A 22,464-nucleotide genomic window follows, 5' to 3' on the forward strand; every position below is an offset into this window, starting at 1 on the left:
GACTGTCTCTGACCGGGGACACGTTACACCGGACTGTCTCTGACCGGGGACACCTTACACCGGACTGTCTCTGACCGGGGACACGTCACACCGGATTGTCTCTGACCGGGGACACCTTACACCGGACTGTCTCTGACCGGGGACACGTTACACCGGACTGTCTCTGACCGGGGACACGTTACACCGGACTGTCTCTGACCGGGGACACGTTACACCGGACTGTCTCTGACCGGGGACACGTTACACCGGACTGTCTCTGACCGGGGACACGTTACACCGGACTGTCTCTGACCGGGGACACCTTACACCGGACTGTCTCTGACCGGGGACACCTTACACCGGACTGTCTCTGACCGGGGACACGTTACACCGGACTGTCTCTGACCGGGAACACGTTACACCGGACTGTCTCTGACCGGGGACACGTTACACCGGACTGTCTCTGACCGGGGACACGTTACACCGGACTGTCTCTGACCGGGGACACGTTACACCGGACTGTCTCTGACCGGGGACACGTTACACCGGACTGTCTCTGACCGGGGACACCTTACACCGGACTGTCTCTGACCGGGGACACGTTACACCGGACTGTCTCTGACCGGGCAAAGGCTACATGACACTGCCACACAGGGTCACCTACATGGACAGGAATGATCTCAGCAGTTGTGTCTCCCCGCAGGTTTGTCTTGGGCTCAGCATGAGGTCACCATTGAGCAGGGGCCCCTCTACCGCACCGTGGGCTCCCACATCACCATCTGGTGCAAGGTGTCGGGGTACCAGGGGGTCTCCATCCAGGAATTCAAGTTCTCCATCCGACAGCCGTCAGCTCCAGAGAAAGAGATCAACGTGGTGAGCACCAACGAGCCCGGCTTCTCCTACGCCAAATACTCCGGCCGTGTCCAGAGCCGCAACATCTACGTAGAAAGGGTGTCCGGGGACCACACCGTCCTACACATCGTCCAACTGCAGGAGCAGGACACAGGAGAGTACGAATGTTACACACCCAATACAGCCTCCACCTACCTGGGTACCTACAACGCCATGACCAACCTAACAGGTGAGAAAACTGACCCCCGGCGCCTCATCCGAACCAACCAAACTATGGTGGACACCAACCAGCAGCACTGACAGGCCAATCTCATGTCAGGTTCCTTCACGGTACGCCTCGGGGCAAACGCCGACAGGAGGTGGTGACAGCAGTGACCATGTGTAGAAGTGGCTCCTGAAGAAGCTGCTGAGTGGCCCTCCATGTTGCTGCACCCAGGCACTGACCCACCAATGGCGGACAGACTGACTTTCACACCATCCATCTTCATTTTTAATATTGTAGCACTACCCCCTTAGGACTTGCAATAGATTTGTGGCCCCCCTATAGTCCAGCACAGCCAGGCAACACACATTTCCTTCCCTCAGACTTCCATCAGGAGACAGCCAGTCCTTGAGCTTGTTTTGAAGTTTTATTAGGGGGATTTAGAACTTGGAGGGGGCAAGGAGTGTATGGGATGCCCAAGGGAATGGCAACTGAGGACAAAGTGGAGCTAGCCAGGATCTCCTGTAGGACCACCTCAGACCCCAGATGACTCCTTTCCTCATCCAGCTGTAACGGGTGAATCCCTGGGCGGGGGGTCCAGTGCCTGCCACTGCAGTGTGAAACAGTCCCAGGCAGGGGCGGACTGACAACTCATGGGGCCCCCGGGCAATAGGGAATCATGGGGCCCCTGTGTCCTTGCCCAAACTCAAAAAAGGTACCAGGGGCATCTCATGGGGCCCCCTACTGACCCCGGGCCCTCGGGCAGTGCCCAAGTTTCCAAATAGTCAGTCCGCCCCTGGTCCCAGGTAAGATAGCAAATCTAGATTCCCACCAGAGTGCTCCTTCCCCTATCTGGCCCTGGGGGTGCAGGTTTACTCACTTGGTCCCTCTCCTGTGCTGCCGGAGGATCGGTGGTTGCTACCTACTAGCTGGGCTGCTCCTTCCCTGCCACACACATTGTCCTCTCTCAGGGGGTCAGTGAAGTTCCAAGTTTTCAGCCTCCCAAGGTCCTCTGCCTGCAGGTGAGCCCCTCTCCATCTGGGCCCCCCTCACAGGCTCCTGCCTCCAGCCTTACATCCTTCTCTCTCTTCCACTCGTACTCTCCTTCTCAATCACTTTGAAGGGTTGTCCTGGCCCATTGACAAGCCTCCTGTTGGGGATTGGCCAGGCTCCCTCAAAAGTGCAGATCAGCCACGCCTCAAATCCACCCACTGCTTCTGGACCTTTCTCCGAAGTTCTAGAGCAGGACAAATTCCAGGGAGCTGGTCTGCAGAGCCTTTCAGCTCTGACCCAATTTTGATCCCCTGCTAGCTATTACTCCCAGGCTGCTAATCATCCCTAGCTGACAATCTAGTTCCCCCCAGCAACCTAGGAGGGTGCTACACTGTGTTATCGGCTCATTTGTCCAGAGGGGGTTAGGGGGGTTCAGGATACATCCGCAAAAATTCCCTCTGCTCAGTAGTATCTTGTACCTTTCAACCTTCTCCATAAGCTCCTGCACATTCAGGAGGCCAGATGGACAACTACAGCCAAAGGAGTCGGCAACTCGAAAGGTTAAAATTCAAAAACGATATTGGGGTAGAATTTGAGTAACAGAAGAGTTGACGCGTTTCAGCCCACGCAGGCCTTAGTCATAGCAATTGGCAATTGTACATAATGTAGGACAGACCTCGAACGAGCCTTGCAGATTGGTCCCAGGTTCTATTCCTACGTGAGTGCGTGGCAGCCAGGCACACAGCAGATCCCACAGCCTCAACACATCGACCAGGCAGCGAGTGCCTTTTTTCAAGGTTTATTGCTCGTTGAATGGGGATGGGGTGTCGGGAAGCCTCAGGATGGGGATGGGGTGTCGGGAAGCCTTAGGATGGGGATGGGGTGTCGGGAAGCCTTAGGATACTCCAGAATGTAGTGCACAAAGTTCTCGGAGTTCTCTCTCTCTTCTGCCCACCCTCTGCAGAGACTACCAGCACAACACTTCTGGGATTCCCAGGTGGGTGAACCCCACTTTGGCAGCACTAGCGCAGTCACACAAGGGGTTACACAGCAAGCAGTCACTAGGATCCCACTTCCAGGTCTTTACTCGCTGTGCCACCAGATACTTGGTGGGATCCTGTCCAATGTTGGTTAGACGCTGTATCGTGAACCCTTCAGGCCAGATCCTCAGTGCACCCCCTTAGATCCGAAAGGCTTCCAGGATTTTAGGCCCCCAGCCCTGGCATGGCTGGGACTTTGGTGAACTCTCTGCAGGCTTTCAGCTGACTGGCTCAGAAGGACAGGAGCCCTTCTATGCTCGGATCTCTTCTTCCAGGATAAGACCTGGGCCACGACCAGGGGTTTGTGGGAGAGGAGTCTACCCTGGGCGCAATGGTTTACTATAGGGATGGGGGCACCTTCCTTCTGTTATATGGCGTTGTGACAGTGATTTTGACAAGTGTCTGCTGGGATCCCCTAAGCTCATCATGAATGGGGGGGGGGGGGGCTACAGTTTGGCACCTTTACCCTGGGCACTGGGTGACCTTGCCCCACAATCGGCTCCAGGCTTCAGACTATTTAAGTGCTCCCCCTCCACCTTCTGGGCATACCTCCCCAGGGATTGGCTAGAGTTCCATAAATAGTCAAGCTCAGGGTCTGCCTCTTCCAGCCCACTACATTCTAGAACCTACTAAGAGGCAGGGAGACGTAGTGTTGACTGCTGGGATCCCCTAAGCTCATCGTGAAGGGGGGGACTGCAGTTTGGCATCTTTGCCCTGGGTGCTGGATGACCTTGTCCCAGAACTGGCTCCAGTCCACAAGACTATTTAAGGGCTCCCCCTCCACCTTCTGGGCATACCTCCCCAGGGATTGGCTAGAGTTCCATAAATAGTCAAGCTCAGGGTCTGCCTCTTCCAGCCCACTACATTCTAGAACATACTAGGAGGCAGGGAGCCGTAGTGTTGACTGCTGGGATCCCCTAAGCTCATCGTGAAGGGGGGGACTGCAGTTTGGCATCTTTGCCCTGGGTGCTGGATGACCTTGTCCCAGAACTGGCTCCAGTCCACAAGACTATTTAAGGGCTCCCCCTCCACCTTCTGGGCATACCTCCCCAGGGATTGGCTAGAGTTCCATAAATAGTCAAGCTCAGGGTCTGCCTCTTCCAGCCCACTACATTCTGGAACCTACTAAGAGGCAGGGAGACGTAGTGGAGCCTGCAGCCCGTGCGACCCACAACAGACAAAAATAATCAGATAATGCACCAATGGCTACAGAGGAACGTTCAAAAAAATAAATTGACCTCAACCTCATCAAGAGGGGGCGCTAAATGGACAATAAAGAAGATTGGATCTTAACATTTCGAGTTGCCGGCTCCTCTGAGTTCTCCTCAAGCTCCTTTGATACTAAACTTAAGGGCCTGGTAGCCCACTTTTATCAAACGGTAACTGAAAAGTCCTTTCAACGCAAGGTTTCCCACGCAGGGGGTCTCAATCTCACGCAAAACAATACACATTGAAAATGCCGAGCCACCTGGCTCTCTGGTTAGCAGTACCTCTGCTTGGCTTGGTCTCCCAGACCACTGGCTATTCAGGCTCTCAGCCTAGGTAACAGCTCCTTTCTGTTCAAGCCCACCATGGCCTCTTGACAGAGTTTTCCCTGTACCTCAGCTTGCTTCCTTCAGAGACTCATGGATTCCCTCCAGCCCCTTGAACTCACTGGCCTCTGCATCTTCCTCAGCCTCCCAGACCCTCTCTTGGTCTCCCAGACCACTGGCTATTCAGGCTTTTAGTCTAGGTGACAGCTTCTTACTGTTCAGGCCCCACATGGCCTCTTGACAGAGCTTTCCCTGTACCTCAGCTTGCTTCCTCCAGAGACTCACAGATTCCCTCCAACCCCTTGGACTCACTGGCCTCTGCATCTTCCTCAGCCTCCCAGCCCCTCTCTTGGTCTCCCAGACTCTCATAGCTGGCCAGACTTTCCCAGTCCTTGGGCCCAGAATCCCCCTCACAAGGGTTGTAGTCTCCACCAGGAGCTTCCAGCTCTCCTGAGAATGCTCTGTCTTCAGGCTTGTAGCAATAGCAACTCCTATTCCACCTCCACCACCTTTTGAGTTATGCTCAGATCTGCCTTATAACAAGTGTGGGCACCTGGACACACACACACCATCCCGAACTTCTGAAAAACCTGAAGACTCCGTCCCACCCAATACTCTTTGGAGCCTTCAAGCTTACAGCCCCGATCCACACTCACCAAATCCAGGGAAAGCTTAAAACATAGCTTTCCCGGCTCGCAAAACATTTGCTGGAGCCTCTCAGACTGACTGTTTGAGAGTCCTGTGTCCTTCTCAAACCCATTTCCATGGTGGCAGAGCCTCACACCACCAATGCCATTACTTATGGGCCATCAAACATGTAGGTTGACATTAAAAAAACGCACAATGAATAGTGAGCCCGTGTGACCCATTATTACGGCTACACAATGTAACTTGCTGAGTGGGTAACACAGAGGCAGAGGATGGGGCATCAGTGGCTCTTTCTCCCTTTCCTTTGGCAGCATAAACAGTAACAACGCCACCCAGAATGCCAAACAGGCAGAAAGACCATTTTACAACAACGGAGGTAACCTGCCTGTGTGTTCTAATGATGGTGGTGCTAGGCCTAGACTGTGACCGTAACCAGGGATCAAGACCAGAAAAATGTGAGAGAAAAGGGGGAAGCTTCTAGCTTTGTAGGAGGAGCAGTCTCTAATTTGGATCTTCTGCCGGCTGGTGTTGGGGCCCTTTGGATGTCCATTGGCGCACCAATGACGGTAGTTGTATCCTGCAGGCAGTAAGGATGTAGTACGGTTCTCCTCTTACTAAGCAGTGCAGACTCTCGTTAGTTGGAGGAGTCCTGATCTGTCCAGTGATGGACGAGACTCACTGGACAGCTCAGCTCTTCTGGAGAATGTGAAGGTCTCTCAGTTAGTGATGAGACAGTAGATTTTGTGAATGTAGCAATCTCACAGCGGCCACCTCGGTCCGTGTATTGCATGATTAGCGCTCATAGACCCATTGGGCCTATACCAAGGCTGGTTTGTTCCAGCAGCTCTGATCTGCTTGAATCCCCAAGGTGCCAAGAGAGCAGGCTTTTCCTGGGCAAAGGATATAAAGCCCTCTTGGTTCCTCCTGCCACGCACAGGTCATAGGGTAGCTTATAAAGATGGTCATCACCTTAATATGGCTGACTTCTCGAACTACATCTCCCAGTGTTCCAAGTGTTCTAAATTAAAGTCCTTGGGCTTGGAGTAACCTGGTTCTCCCCACTTCAAAGAAAGATTTTGTTTTTTTTCCGTCTCCTATCCCTGTAGTCCAGAACCTGGCTACACATGTCTCCTCAAGATGTCCTTAACCAAGGTCCATGAGATTCACTTGGATGATATGAAGTGTAAAAAAGACGAAACATGGAAGAAATTCAGGTGAGAAAGAAGGAGAGGGTGGAAAAAGGACGGTTGAGATAGGGGGATCTCTCTGGGAGAGTCGTAGCCATGGTGAGAAGTATTGTTCGAACCTGTCCAAGCGAAGTTCCTCTACCCAAGGAGACCAGATTTTCCTATACCTCACACGAGTGTCATTGAATATGGCCAAAAGCTTCTCATTGAACTTTTGCTGTTTGACTTCCTCAAAACGTAAGGCAGGCTGTGGTCAAGATTTGGCAATTGTCTGTCTGATGGCCATGAAGGTAAAGGTGACCAATCTAATGTCCTTTTCCATTCCTCTCCTGTCTGGTTCTGATCTGTCTCCACCACATTGTTCATCAACTAGTCGCTAAAAACGTGGAATTCGGCAATTCACAAAAGCATGTATATTGTATCTGCAGCTCTGTGCATTCTGTAAATTGTTCCCATTGTTCGTTGATTCTGATATTATAGGTGATTGTTTTTAATGTTCTCTTGCCTCCAGTTATACCCAACACCCTGCAGGTCTTCATGCCTCACAAGGTTGTGGAGACATCAGAAGGGGCCCCCCTGGTACTGACCTGCCAAGTGTCCATGGCCTCCTCCCAGCATACCCATCTGTCCATCTCCTGGATTCTCTCCACTGACCAGGAAGCTGAGATCCTGACCTTGTCCCGTGACTTTGTCCTCCATCCTGGCGGGACCTTCTCTGATCGATTCATGGCTGGAGACGTACGCCTGGACAAACTGACCGAAGCCACCTACAGACTGACCATTGGGGCACTCCACCAGTCAGACCAGGGCGAGATCTTCTGCCGAGGATCGGAGTGGATCCAAGATCCCAGTGGAGTGTGGACAAAGATCGTTGAGAAGGACTCAGAGAAGACCAACCTGAAGGTGGCATCAGTGCAGGGTAAGAACTTGGAGCATTGAGATGGAAAGTTCCACCTTACATGAACCCAACATGTCCAGACCGGGGGACTGTAGATAACTTGTATTAAAGTTGTGATGGGAGTGACTTTGGGTGGGGGGCCCATGGGGCACAGCCCCCTTTGGAGAGGTGGGGAGACCCCTGTCTCAGCTCCCCATATCCCCATTATGTGTGAGTCACCCTGTGACTGTTAGGGGTACAGGATGATCTGTCCTAGTATTGTGTGGACATGTATAGGTGGGGGGGGGGGTTGTTCATTGTTTACTGCCACGTGGTTGTTCCATTGTTCTATTGTGTCTTGCTTGCCAGCAAACTATTATGGGATGTATGTGTTCCTGTATTGTCTACTGCCATGTGGTGTATCCCATTGTTCTATTGTGTGTCTTGGCTTGGTGGGGGGTGTTTCCGGCAGCCCTTCCCCCTGATGGGACGGCCTGCTGATGTGTTTCCTGTTCCTGGTTGTATTGCCCCGCCCTGTGTATATATCTTGTGTTTGTGTTAAAATAAAGCAGTCCACTTCCTGTCTTAAGAAGCCTGGTGGTGTCTCGTCCTGTATGGTCAGCGGTGGGGTCCGGGGATCTGTGTTCGGACAGGGAAGGGGAGTCTAACGGAAATACCCGAGTGCAGTCGGGGTCCGGTTCCGTTACAAAAGTGAACTTGTATTTTGTCTTGTAAGTGGAAATTTACCTGATGACCATGCCGAAAAGCTAGTAAGCTGGTCTCTGGCTATGCTGCATGGAAATTCCAAGCAGTTCTAACATCCCTGCCCAGTTCTCGGGGGACTGCGGAACACCTCCCCTTTATATTATAGAGATGGAGAGGGTAGGTGCTCTGTAGACCTGTCCTGGAATGACAGCACAGCTCCTCCATAGATGCAGTACAGTAAATGAGCGTTGTCATCCTAGGAAGGAAGTGTTCCACTGGCAGGATCATGGGGTGAACATATAGGAAGCAAAGTCTTTTGTTATTGGGTATAAATCCACTTCAAAATCAGTTGTGGGCAACTTAGTACATATACGGGGCATCATTTGTGGCCCCCAACATATCTGGAGGGCCACACAAGAACTTTGTTTTTGCAAACTGTCTGACGCACCCACAGGGAGTGTGTCCACGACAGCCTGGGCCCATAGAAAGCGGGTTGGTTGATGCTGGAAGTCAAGCAGGACTGGACCTTGGAGCTCTAGGACTGTGGGGGGTGGAACCATTCATTAGAGTGAACATTGAAGCCCTCTACAGAGATGACTCCTCCCCTTCCTTCCCCCTACAGAGCAGTGACTCCACCTTCTTACCTCCTTCCTTCTCTTCACAAGTTCAGATGCAAATTCAATTCCTGTAGATTCAATCAGAGAGAGAAAGTCTGAAGGCAAGCAGCCCATGCTCTCTTTTCTCTCTCCTGGGGTGTCCTGTGTTGGGGTTCCCCCGGCTACATGTTGTAAGAAAAGGAAAACTGGAGTAACTAACCCAAATGCCTTTTGGCTAAGATCAAGTGTAGTATCTGTTCCTATCAGTGTCCAGTAGGGGGCGCTCCGACATCATTCTTGCTTTTAGGCGAGGATGGCTGGCTGTATAGTGACCCTGCTGGTATGATGGGGGCTCTGAAGGCTAAGTACCGGCTGGAAGAGGAACCGAGGCACCCACAGGCTGTTGGGGCCCGGGAGTAATTCCCCCGGGAAAACCGGAGGGGCCCAGTTCCTTCTGATTTGAACGGATCTACCTTGTCTGGCCAGGGGCCGGGGAGGCAGAGAGTCCACAGAGTAGTGCCCCCTGAGAGTGGTCACCTCAGGGGTACTCTTAGTAGCACATGGGGATGGGATCCTAAGTGTGAAAAGTGCGCATGGTTACTGGTCCAAACACTTTTCCTGCACTGCGCCTTTTAGGGCTAGGACTTTTGGCCAAGTCCAGGGCAATTTTTTTGCCACGGGCCTCAGGGCGTGGTCAGTGCACACTTATTTATTTATTTATTTATTTTCTCCCACGTTTTGTCACCTTTCATTTTTGTGTGTGTTTTTGTTCTCACTAGGATGGAGGGTCCTCGGGCCTGCCCTGAAGTCCAGGGGGAGGATGCGTGGCCATCAGGATCCTTCCTCCCATGTCCCTGGGGGGTCTCACTAGGATGGAGGGTCCTCGGGCCTGCCCTGAAGTCCAGGAGGAGGATGCGTGGCCATCAGGTTCCTTCCTCTCCTGTCCCTGGGGGGGTCTCACTAGGATGGAGGGTCCTCGGGCCTACCCTGAAGTCCAGGAGGAGGATGCGTGGCCATCAGGTTCCTTCCTCCCCTGTCCCTGGGGGGTCTCACTAGGATGGAGGGTTCTCGGGCCTGCCCTGAAGTCCAGGAGGAGGATGCGTGGCCATCAGGTTCCTTCCTCTCCTGTCCCTGGGGGGGTCTCACTAGGATGGAGGGTCCTCGGGCCTACCCTGAAGTCCAGGAGGAGGATGCGTGGCCATCAGGTTCCTTCCTCCCCTGTCCCTGGGGGGTCTCACTAGGATGGAGGGTCCTCGGGCCTGTCCTGAAGTCTAGGGGGAGGATGCGTGGCCATCAGGATCCTTCCTCCCATGTCCCTGGGGGGTCTCACTAGGATGGAGGGTCCTCGGGCCTGCCCTGAAGTCCAGGAGGAGGATGCGTGGCCATCAGGTTCCTTCCTCCCCTGTCCCTGGGGGGTCTCACTAGGATGGAGGGTCCTCGGGCCTGCCCTGAAGTCCAGGAGGAGGATGCGTGGCCATCAGGTTCCTTCCTCCCCTGTCCCTGGGGGGGTCTCACTAGGATGGAGGGTCCTCGGGCCTGCCCTGAAGTCCAGGAGGAGGATGCGTGGCCATCAGGTTCCTTCCTCTCCTGTCCCTGGGGGGGTCTCACTAGGATGGAGGGTCCTCGGGCCTGCCCTGAAGTCCAGGAGGAGGATGCGTGGCCATCAGGTTCCTTCCTCTCCTGTCCCTGGGGGGGTCTCACTAGGATGGAGGGTCCTCGGGCCTACCCTGAAGTCCAGGAGGAGGATGCGTGGCCATCAGGTTCCTTCCTCCCCTGTCCCTGGGGGGTCTCACTAGGATGGAGGGTCCTCGGGCCTGTCCTGAAGTCTAGGGGGAGGATGCGTGGCCATCAGGTTCCTTCCTCCCATGTCCCTGGGGGGGTCTCACTAGGATGGAGGGTCCTCGGGCCTGCCCTGAAGTCCAGGAGGAGGATGCGTGGCCATCAGGTTCCTTCCTCCCCTGTCCCTGGGGGGTCTCACTAGGATGGAGGGTCCTCGGGCCTGCCCTGAAGTCCAGGAGGAGGATACGTGGCCATCAGGTTCCTTCCTCCCCTGTCCCTGGGGGGTCTCACTAGGATGGAGGGTCCTCGGGCCTGCCCTGAAGTCCAGGAGGAGGATGCGTGGCCATCAGGTTCCTTCCTTCCCTGTCCCTGGGGGGGTCTCACTAGGATGGAGGGTCCTCGGGCCTGCCCTGAAGTCCAGGGGGAGGATGCGTGGCCATCAGGTTCCTTCCTCTCATGTCTCTGGGGGGGTCTCACTAGGATGGAGGGTCCTCGGGCCTGCCCTGAAGTCCAGGAGGAGGATGCGTGGCCATCAGGTTCTTTCCTCCCATGTCTCTGGGGGGGTCTCACTAGGATGGAGGGTCCTCGGGCCTGCCCTGAAGTCCAGGGGGAGGATGCGTGGCCATCAGGTTCCTTCCTGCCCTGTCCCTGGGGGGGTCTCACTAGGATGGAGGGTCCTCGGGCCTGCCCTGAAGTCCTGGAGGAGGATGCGTGGCCATCAGGTTCTTTCCTCCCATGTCTCTGGGGGGTCTCACTAGGATGGAGGGTCCTCGGGCCTGCCCTGAAGTCCAGGAGGAGGATGCGTGGCCATCAGGTTCCTTCCTCCCCTGTCCCTGGGGGGGTCTCTCTTCGGGAGAGCCCCCTGAGCACCTTTTTTGTCCACTTATAGGACAAAAAACAGGACAAAAAAAACTAAAAACGAACCCAAATGAATGGTGGTGTCCCTTTGGTGGACGCTGACTCGCGCGGTCACAGTGGACTGCGGTGTGGCAGGTGGTCCTAGACGTCTGTTCTATACCAGGACTAGGCCTCACCTCCTGACCTATAAGAAGCATTGGCCCCCGGCGTGTGAGGCGTGCGCTGATTTGTGTCCCTACAGTGGCTAATCCATGCAATCTCATTTTAGGTGGAGAATTTGGAGTCCAGGTGGAGGCATCGGCCACGGTTCTCACCCCAGGACACCCCCTGGAGGTCGTCTGCTCTGTCACCAACGCGGGTACCAGTGGCGGGCGGTTCCGCATTGTCTGGAGGCTCGGTGGCACCACAATGGCGGTCTGGGAACCATCCGGAGTGGTCACATTCGGAAAGGAATTTGGCTCCGTGGGGGCGGAGTTACGGTGCGTTGTGCATAGGCGGGACATGACTTCCTGGGTGCTGAGGATCGGTCAGGCGCGGATTGAAGATGGCGGCTCATACGCCTGTGAGGTCACCGATGAACGGAGCAAGAATAGCCGGACGTCCAATCAGATGTCTGTGGAGGTGAAAGGACCAGGTGGGGCCCCATTAATGTAGCGGTGGGGGAGGGGCTCAGATCCGCTAGAGTATATACCGTATACATGAACGGTGACTTTGTTGCGTTGCAGAGTTCCGCGCTCCGCAGGTCTCACTCACGGCGCTCACGTCTCGGCTCTATGAAGGGGATCGCTTGGTGCTTCGCTGTCTGGTCTCCCCGTCATCCTCATCCTCAGCTTCTCTCGGTTGGTTTCGGAGGGCGGAGTCAGGCGACTTGAGATCCATTGTCTCCATGCTGGAGGACGGCCGGCTGGTGATTGGTGCAGATTACAGGCGGGGCGAGGATCTTCTGGTGGCCGAGAAAGTCGATTCCGGGATCTTCGCTCTCCGATTGGATGATCTGACCCCACATGACGGAGGAGAATATGTCTGCCGCTACGCCGAGGGGACGCAAGGAGGGGGCGGAGCCAACATGGGCATCACCACGGACAGCAACGGTGTCCACATCGACGTCCAACGCATGAGTAAGTTATGAGGGGTTCCCACCATCCCTGTGCTGAGTTCCTGGGTCTGTACACCCGTTGTGCCCATTATGAGGGGTTCCCACCATCCCTGTGCCCATTATGAGGGGTTCCCACCATCCCTGTGCCCATTATGACGGGTTCCCACCATCCCTGTGCCCATTATGAGGGGTTCCCACCATCCCTGTGCCCATTATGACGGGTTCCCACGATCCCTGTGCTGAGTTCCCGGGTCTGTACACCCGCTGTGCCCATTATGAGGGGTTCCCACCATCCCTGTGCCCATTATGAGGGGTTCCCACCATCCCTGTGCCCATTATGAGGGGTTCCCACCATCCCTGTGCTGAGTTCCCGGGTCTGTACACCCGCTGTGCCCATAATGAGGGGTTCCCACCATCCCTGTGCCGAGTTCCCGGGTCTGTACACCCGCTGTACCCATTATGAGGGGTTCCCACCATCCCTGTGCCCATTATGAGGGGTTCCCACCATCCCTGTGCCGAGTTCCTGGGTCTGTACCCCCGCTGTGCCCATTATGAGGGGTTCCCACCATCCCTGTGCCGAGTTCCCGGGTCTGTACACCCGGTGTGCCCATTATGAGGGGTTCCCACCATGCCTGTGCCGAGTTCCCGGGTCTGTACACCCGCTGTACCCATTATGAGGGGTTCCCACCATCCCTGTACCCATTATGAGGGGTTCCCACCATCCCTGTACCCATTATGAGGGGTTCCCACCATCCCTGTGCCCATTATGAGGGGTTCCCACCATCCCTGTACCCATTATGAGGGGTTCCCACCATCCCTGTGCCCATTATGAGGGGTTCCCACCATCCCTGTGCCCATTATGAGGGGTTCCCACCATCCCTGTACCCATTATGAGGGGTTCCCACCATCCCTGTGCTGAGTTCCCGGGTCTGTACACCCGCTGTGCCCATTATGAGGGGTTCCCACCATCCCTGTGCCCATTATGAGGGGTTCCCACCATCCCTGTGCCCATTATGAGGGGTTCCCACCATCCCTGTGCCCATTATGAGGGGTTCCCACCATCCCTGTACCCATTATGAGGGGTTCCCACCATCCCTGTGCTGAGTTCCCGGGTCTGTACACCCGCTGTGCCCATTATGAGGGGTTCCCACCATCCCTGTGCCCATTATGAGGGGTTCCCCCATCCCTGTGCCCATTATGAGGGATTCCCCCCATCCCTGTGCCCATTATGAGGGGTTCCCACCATCCCTGTGCCCATTATGAGGGGTTCCCACCATCCCTGTGCCCATTATGAGGGGTTCCCACCATCCCTGTGCCCATTATGAGGGGTTCCCACCATCCCTGTGCCCATTGATGTCTCTTCTCTCTGCAGGCTCCACCCTCCAAGTCTCACTCATGACGCGGAACACGAAGTCCATCTCGGGCGACTCGGCTGTTCTGCACTGCAGCGCCAAAGCGGATTTCAGCCTGCGCGGTCGGCGCCTCGTCTGGTCCTGGTCCTTTCAGCCTGACCAGCAGGGGCCCCCTCAGATCCTGGTGCGGGGGTCCGGGAATGGGGAGCTGCTGTGGGGCCAATCCTATCCCAACTTCAAGGGGAAAACTCAGATCCTGCTGAGTGCCGACACGTCCGCCCTGCACATCCACCGGGTCCAGCCGTCCCAGCAGAGCGGAGCCTATCAGTGCAGCGTCACCATCCAGCCCACCCAGACCTCAGTGACACCGACCACCATCTCCTCCAATGTTGTCACCATACAGGTGCAACTTCCAGGTACATCATCATCCTTCCCAGGGGGGGCGCTATGAATGGGCGGGGGTCAGTCTGGAGAGGTGGGGGTCAATCTGGAGAGGTGGGGTGTCGGTCTGGAGAGGTGGGGGTCGGTCTGGAGAGGTGGGGGTCAATCTGGAGAGGTGGGGGGTCGGTCTGGAGAGGCGGGTGTCGGTCTGGAGAGGAGGGTGCCAGTCTGGAGAGGAGGGTGCCAGTCTGGAGAGGTGGGTGTTGGTCTGGAGAGGTGGGTGACGGTCTGGAGAGGTGGGTGTCATTCTGAAGAGGTGGGGGTCAGTCTGGAGAGGTGGGGTGATGGTCTGGAGAGGTGGGGTGTCGGTCTGGAGAGGTGGGTGTCGGTCTGGAGAGGTGGGTGTCGGTATGGAGAGGTGGGTGCCGGTCTGGAGAGGTGGGTGTCGGTCTGGAGAGGTGGGGTGTCGGTCTGGAGAAGTGGGGTGTCGGTCTGGAGAGGTGGGGTGTCATTATGGAGAGGTGGGGTGTCGGTATGGAGAGGTGGGGTGTCGGTATGGAGAGGTGGGGTGTCATTATGGAGAGGTGGGGTGTCGGTCTGGAGAGGTGGGGTGTCGGTCTGGAGAGGTGGGGTGTCATTATGGAGAGGTGGGGTGTCGGTCTGGAGAGGTGGGGTGTCGGTCTGGAGAGGCGGGTGTCGGTCTGGAGAGGTGGGGTGTCGGTCTGGAGAGGTGGGGTGTCGGTCTGGAGAGGTGGGGTGTCATTATGGAGAGGTGGGGTGTCGGTCTGGAGAGGTGGGGTGTCGGTCTGGAGAGGTGGGGTGTCATTATGGAGAGGTGGGGTGTCGGTCTGGAGAGGTGGGGTGTCGGTATGGAGAGGTGGGGTGTCGGTCTGGAGAGGTGGGGTGTCGGTCTGGAGAGGTGGGGTGTCGGTCTGGAGAGGCGGGTGTCGGTCTGGAGAGGCGGGGTGTCGGTCTGGAGAGGCGGGGTGTCGGTCTGGAGAGGCGGGTGTCGGTCTGGAGAGGTGGGGTGTCGGTCTGGAGAGGTGGGGTGTCATTATGGAGAGGTGGGGTGTCGGTCTGGAGAGGTGGGGTGTCGGTCTGGAGAGGTGGGGTGTCGGTCTGGAGAGGTGGGGTGTCGGTCTGGAGAGGTGGGGTGTCATTATGGAGAGGTGGGGTGTCGGTCTGGAGAGGTGGGGTGTCGGTCTGGAGAGGTGGGGTGTCATTATGGAGAGGTGGGGTGTCGGTCTGGAGAGGTGGGGTGTCGGTCTGGAGAGGTGGGGTGTCATTATGGAGAGGTGGGGTGTCGGTCTGGAGAGGTGGGGTGTCGGTCTGGAGAGGTGGGGTGTCATTATGGAGAGGTGGGGTGTCGGTCTGGAGAGGTGGGGTGTCGGTCTGGAGAGGTGGGGTGTCGGTCTGGAGAGGTGGGGTGTCGGTCTGGAGAGGCGGGTGTCGGTCTGGAGAGGCGGGGTGTCGGTCTGGAGAGGCGGGGTGTCGGTCTGGAGAGGCGGGTGTTGGTCTGGAGAGGTGGGGTGTCGGTCTGGAGAGGTGGGTGTCAGTGCATGGGTAATTTTCACATGTGCAGGGGCAGACTGACAGCTCATGGGGCCCCGGGCAATAGGGGATCATGGGGCCCCTGTGTCCTCGTCCACACTCAAACCACACCCAAAAAAGCCTATGAAAGGTACCAGGGGCATCTCATGGGGCTCCCTACTGACCTCGGGCCCTGAACTGAAATCCACTGAATGAAAGGGGCGGGGCCAGTCAGGATGGGTAGAGAAGCACTAGATGATGCTGGACGTTCTCCAGCCAGGACATGAGGCGGAGCTCAATTGCTTCTAACCAGGATCAGACTGACCATTCCTGCACTTGAGCACTGCCCGAGAGCCCGAGGTCAGTAGGGGGCCCCATGAGATGCCCCTGATACCTTTCATAAGCTTTTTTGGGTGTGGTCTGACTGTGGGCAAGGACACAGGGGCCCCATGATCCCCTATTGCCCGGGGGCCCCATGAGTTGTCAGTCCACCCCTGAGAGCTCCCCACCATTATCAGGGCCCACAGTGATAATACTCGTGTGATAGAATTATAATGGCTGACATTGACCGCTGTCTCTCTCCCCCAGACACGAAGCTGAGGCTTGACTCCGCCTCTGGCGCGGTGGCACTGACCGCGGGACAGGACGAGGCTGCGGTCACCTGCAGGATCCTGGAGTCCACCCCTGCCACTCAGCTCAGTGTTGCGTGGTTCTTTCGCCCGCCATCATCCGCTTCCTTCATGGAAATCCTCAGAGTGGACCTCGGGGGCGTGACCAGCCAAGATTCATCGCTCCGCCCCCGCTTTATCTCTGAACGGTCCTCCGCGGACTCCTTCCTCCTGCGAATCCTCAGACCGGGCCTCAGGGAGGAGGGGGCCTACCATTGCGTGGTGCAGGAATGGCTACTGGAGGAGACGGGCAACTGGCACCCGCTGGGGGAGGGGAAATCCGGAGACACCCAGGTCACCTTCATCACCTCGGGTGAGATAACACGCTACATATATGTTGTCTCTTCATGAACCGCGATCATACTTCTGCTGTAACTGACACCAACTGACACCAAACATACATGACAGGGCAGAGGGGGGAATATTACTGACCGCCCACAGCCATTCCCACAGCCCAGGGTCATGAGAAAATCTGTGTCCCTGTTGGAGAGATTTCCCATCACCAGCCCTGACGGGAAGTGAAGGAAAAGCTCCCATCACCAGCCCTGGCAGGAAGTGAAAGAAAATCTCCCATCACCAGCCCTGGCAGGAAGTGAAAGAAAATCTCCCATCACCAGCCCTGGCAGGAAGTGAAGGAAAATCTCCCATCACCAGCCCTGACAGGAAGTGAAGGAAAATCTCCCATCACCAGCCCTGACAGGAAGTGAAGGAAAATCTCCCATCACCAGCCTTGACAGGAAGTGAAGGAAAATCTCCCATCACCAGCCCTGACAGGAAGTGAAGGAAAATCTCCCATCACCAGCCTTTACAGGAAGTGAAGGGAAATCTCCCATCACCAGCCTTGGCAGGAAGTGAAGGGAAATCTCCCATCACCAGCCTTGGCAGGAAGTGAAGGAAAATCTCCCATCACCAGCCAATGTATCCAGAGAATCCAATGTATCCAGAGAAGCAGCAGTCACCTGTACCCGGCTCTAAACATCCTCTGAACACACAATCCACCCCATATTGTTTTTCGGAGGGGCATTAGAGCCGGCCTCCTGTGTGAATGGGTCCTTAGGGTGATACCATTTATTAGCTGACACACAGTGGGGATGGAAAGTTTGGGCCCCCCAGCTACAAATGTGTATTAATGTGCATAAAGAAGCCAAGGAAAGATGGAAAAATCTCCAAAAGGCATCAAATTCCAGATTAGACATTCTTATAATATGTCAACAAAAGTTAGATTTTATTTCCATCATTTACACTTTCAAAATAACAGAAAACAAAAAAATGGCGTCTGCAAAAGTTTGGGCCCCCTGCAGAGTTAATATCTTGTACTGCCCCCTTTGGCAAGTATCAAGGCTTGTAAACGCTTTTTGTAGCCAGCCAAGAGTCTTTCAATTCTTGTTTGAGGTATCTTTGCCCATTCTTCCTGACAAAAGTCTTCCAGTTCTTTGAGATTTCTGGGCTGTCTGTCAGCACGGCTCTTTTCAGGTCTATCCATAGATTTTCAATGATGTTGAGGTCAGGAGATTGTGAAGGCCATGGCAAAACCTTCAGTTTACGCCTCTTGATGTAATCCCCCGTGGATTTCCAGGTGTGTTTAGGATCATTATCCATTTGTAGAAGCCATCCTCTCTTTAACTTCAGCTTTTTCACAGATGGCATCAAGTTACCATCCAAAATTTGCTGAAATTTTATTGAATCCATTTTTCCTTCTACTCGTGAGATGTTCCCTGTGCCACTGGCTGCAACACAACCCCAAAGCATGATTGATCCAACCCCATGCTTCACAGTTGGACAGAGGTTCTTTTCATTCAATTCTGTGCCCCTTCTTCTCCAAACGTACCTTTGATCATTCCGGCCAAAAAGTTCAATTTTAACCTCATCGGTCCACAGAACTTGTTTCCAAAATGCATCCGGCTTGTCTATATGTTCATTTGCAAAGTTCAAACGATGATTTTTGTGGTGAGGACGTAGAAGAGGTTTTCTTCTGATGACTCTTCCATGAAGACCATATTTGTACAAGTATCTCTTTATAGTGGAATAGTGACCACAACTCCAGTGTCTGCCAGATCTTTCTGGAGGGATCGTGCCGTCAAACGTGGGTTTTGAATTGTTTTTCTCACAATCCTGCGAGCTGTTCTGTCTGATATTTTTCTTGGTCTTCCAGATCTTGCTTTAACTTCCACTGTTCCTGATGACTGCCATTTCTTAATGACATTCCGAACAGAGGATATTGACATCTGAAAACGCTTTGCTATCTTCTTATAGCCTTCTCCAGCTTTGTGAGCGTCAACTATTTTCAGTTTCAGTTTTCTAGACAACTGCTTAGAAGAACCCATGGTGCTGATTGTTGGGGCAAGGTCAGATGAGTCTGGGCATTTAAAACCTTTGAGATTGACATCACCTGGTCTTCCCAGACGATGATTGAGAACAATCCATGACACTGGCAGGTCTCAGCTTGCCAAAGGGGGCAGTACAAGATATTAACTCTGCAGGGGCCCAAACTTTTGCAGACGCCATTTTTTTGTTTTCTGTTATTTTGAAAGTGTAAATGATGGAAATAAAATCTAACTTTTGTTGACATATTATAAGAATGTCTAATCTGTAATTTGATGCCTTTTGGAGATTTTTCCATCTTTCCTTGGCTTCTTTATGCACATTAATACAAATTTTTAGCTGGGGTGCCCAAACTTTCCATCCCCACTGTACATCCCCCTCTGCTGGCGGAGCTGAGGACAGGCATGATGTGGATGCGTGGTACATCCATGTACAGAGCGTGTCTCATGTAGGGAGCATGCTCAGTTGCACGCCTCCAGCTTTGTGACCCCCGACAACTCCCACCCACAGTAGCTGCCAATATATATATAAATCTATGGACTTTGGCTGCATTTCTTGGACCCTTCCTCATTGTCACCTCTCCTTGTTTTTCCCTTCCAGATCAGACTCTGAAGCTCCCTAAACGGAATGTCAGCTCTTCTGTCAAGCAGTGGGAGGATTTTTTCTTGCACTGCCCCCTGGAGGCGGGACTTAGTCCTTCATCGCTCCTCTCCATCTCCTGGTATCTGCAGGGGTGGGACTTCGGCCTTCCCCGCCTCCTGTGCCGGTCTGATCATGAAGGGGTGACGGAGTACGAGGACAGCCGCCTGCGTATGGTGGCCCCCGGGAGGGGGAATTACAGCCTGCTGCTGCAGGGGGCGGAGCTGGAGGACTCAGGAAGATACTTCTGCCAGGTGGAGGAATGGAGATTGCAGGAGGGGGAATGGAAGATGGCCGCTTCTGACCAATCCGGGTTCCTGGAGATCAGGGTTACCCCGCCTGGTATGTACTCATTACCCAGAGGTCTCCTCTCTCCCTTTCTATGGGGGAAACCATTGGGGCACTCTGATTGGCTGCTATGGGGGGATGTGAACTGCCTGAGACCAGAAGAGCTCCACTGTACTGTGTGTATATTTGAAGCGGATTATTGGTGGAGCAGCCATTACAGCCCATACCTGACACCCCGTGTGCTCTCTGTATCCCGCTGATAGATGGCAGAGCTCATGCAGGAGCAGAGCGAGCTCCAGATGCATGATGGGAGCTGAGCATTTAATGTCCTGCTGGACACACACAGGAGCTGAAATGGAAATGTTTGCACATGTACCTGGCACTTGGCAGCCTGGAGATCAGTAAATTGTGGGCGGAGGGGGTTGTAGATCGGGGAATGGGCTTGTGTAAGCGGAGTTCTTCTTTATCGTGATTTTCTTTCTCCTCTACAGAAGATCGCCTGAGTCTGAACCGCACTGAACTAACCCTTCTGGTGGCAGAACAGTCCGCTGTCACCCTCCCCTGCCAGGTGTTGGTAGTGTCTATGCCCGGCTCTCTCCTGTCTGTCTCTTGGTGGAGGATCGAGGGCCCCGGGGCCCCACGCACTCTACTGCTTGCTGTCAACCACATGGGTGAGTTTATTTATTTCCAGGAGAAGATAGACCGGCTCCAGTATGAGCGTCCATCGGAGCTGACCTTCCATCTGAGGATCCACCATAGTCACATGACCGACAGCGGCACCTATCACTGCCAGGTCCAGGAGTGGCTGCCGAGCCCCCGAGGAGTCTGGGAACCAATAGGAGAGCCCCAATCTGGAAACATCTCCATCATCATCCAGAGTGCAGGTACAGATTGGTCCCGGATGTAGAGATCTGTGGTTGGGGTACATGGGGGACCTTTGTTGGGCCGGGGGAAGAAGATGGGGTTGTAGGTCGGAGAGGGGGTGCATGTGGGAGCCAAACACAGAGGGAGGTGGGAGTGTGAAGAATGAACACTGGGGGAGAGGAAATGTGCGGGCCAAACAATAGGGGGCAGAGTCTGTGCAGGATGAATATTGGAGGGGGGGGGGGGGGGTGTGCAGGTTGGATATGGGGGAGGAGAGAGTATGCAGGTTGGATATGGGGGGGGCAGAGTGTACAGGTTGGATATGGGGGAGGAGAGAGTATGCAGGTTGGATTTGGGGGGGGGCAGAGTGTACAGGTTGGATATGGGGGAGGAGAGAGTATGCAGGTTGGATATGGGGGGGGGCAGAGTGTGCAGGTTGGATATGGGTGGAAGGGGGGGGGGTAGAGTGTGCAGGTTGGATATGGATGGAGGGGGTAGAGTGTGTAGGTTGGATATGGGGGGGGAGTGTGTATGTTGGATATGGGGGGGGAGTGTGTATGTTGGATATGGGGGGGGAGAGTATGCAGGTTGGATATGGGGGGGGGGCATAGAGTGTGCAGGTTGGATATGGGGGGGGGAGTGTGCAGGTTGGATATGGGGGGGGGGGGAGTGTGCAGGTTGGATATGGGGGGGGGCATAGAGTGTGCAGGTTGGATATGGGGGGGGAGTGTGCAGGTTGGATATGGGGGGGGGGGAGTGTGCAGGTTGGATATGGGGGGGGGCATAGAGTGTGCAGGTTGGATATGGGGGGGGAGTGTGCAGGTTGGATATGGGGGGGGGAGTGTGCAGGTTGGATATGGGGGGGAGAGTATGCAGGTTGGATATGGGGGGGGGCATAGAGTGTGCAGGTTGGATATGGGGGGGGAGTGTGCAGGTTGGATATGGGGGGGGGGGGGAGTGTGCAGGTTGGATATGGGGGGGGGGCATAGAGTGTGCAGGTTGGATATGGGGGGGGAGTGTGCAGGTTGGATATGGGGGGGGGGGGAGTGTGCAGGTTGGATATGGGAGTGCTGTGTGTAGTCGGAGTTCCTCTGTACATCATGTCATTTATCAGGGTGTTGGTGGCCCCAGTTGCCTCCACATGGATTCATGAGTCTGTGTTTTGCCCCTCCCCCCAGGTTCCCGCTCATCGATCTGCACCTCGCTGTCCCTCTTCCACTTCCTGTTGGCGTTCACCATCTTCTTCATCATACTGGTCCTCGCACTCCTCGCTCTGGCGTTGTGGCGTTGGAGAGGTGGCGGGGTGCGGCAGAGGCCCCCGGGAGATCTGTGGTCCTCTGTGAAGATGACTGAGGTGAAGGAAAATGGCGGACAATCGTGGCGATCAGACGATGACACGACCCCCGCCACCTCGCCAATCATGTCTGCCGGCGAAGGAAACCTGTCTAGTCCATGATGAGTCCAATCTGGGGACGTGGCCCACCACTTATCGGGGAGACACGGCTGGGACTCCCCAAGAAATGAATGGGCCGCGAGCCTCCACCTATCACCGGAATATCACTTTTGGGTGGACCAGTCCTGTGCTGCGCATATCTGAACTCCCTCTTTGGATTGGCCGTTTATGAGGGCGGTCAGATCTCGGCACAGACGTGGTGGGCGTGGGCTGTGAAGTCACGCAATCCTCAGCCTTTCAGTAACGCCAACGTTGTCTGCCACACTTGTCGCCTATTTATTGATGTTTCTGAAGTAGGAACTGTCTGTATTGCTCCATCCCGGATACATAGACCCCCATAAATACACAGAGCACAATAATAAATCGGTTTTGTTACACCCGGTGTCCTCGCCCTGTGTGGTTGCTGAGTGATTACCTGCCCGGTGCTGAGTACGGCCTCCTCTAGGAATGACACTATGCGCTCCTCAGGGGAGGGGCCTAGAGACAGAGAGGATGCAGCCACAAGCAGTTCAGCATTTCTGATACCTTCCAGCTTCACCTGTGGTACATCCTCCTCTGAGGGGAGATCAACACATTCCAGTTGGGTCCAACCAAAGGGAAGGCAGAGGAGATGATGGCCTTGG

At 54.9% G+C, this 22,464-nt stretch overlaps 1 protein-coding gene across 1 annotated transcript; it reads left to right on the forward strand.

Moving 5' to 3' along the window:
- Positions 1-666: 666 nt before the first annotated feature.
- LOC149427355 (immunoglobulin superfamily member 3-like) lies at positions 667-22,223 on the forward strand (the record flags this gene model as incomplete). Its single annotated transcript, XM_089668096.1, has 9 exons — positions 667-1,060; positions 6,945-7,352; positions 11,517-11,882; positions 11,974-12,366; positions 13,717-14,112; positions 16,196-16,588; positions 19,198-19,578; positions 20,016-20,408; positions 21,567-22,223. Coding segments are annotated over 9 exons (3,402 nt in total), but the record flags the coding sequence as incomplete, so codon positions are not given.
- Positions 22,224-22,464: the final 241 nt, after the last annotated feature.

The sequence above is a fragment of the Staurois parvus genome, unplaced genomic scaffold (genome assembly GCF_062004578.1).
Source record: "Staurois parvus isolate SC_StPar_1 unplaced genomic scaffold, SC_StPar_1.0 ptg003846l, whole genome shotgun sequence".
NCBI classification, from domain to species: Eukaryota; Metazoa; Chordata; class Amphibia; order Anura; family Ranidae; genus Staurois; species Staurois parvus.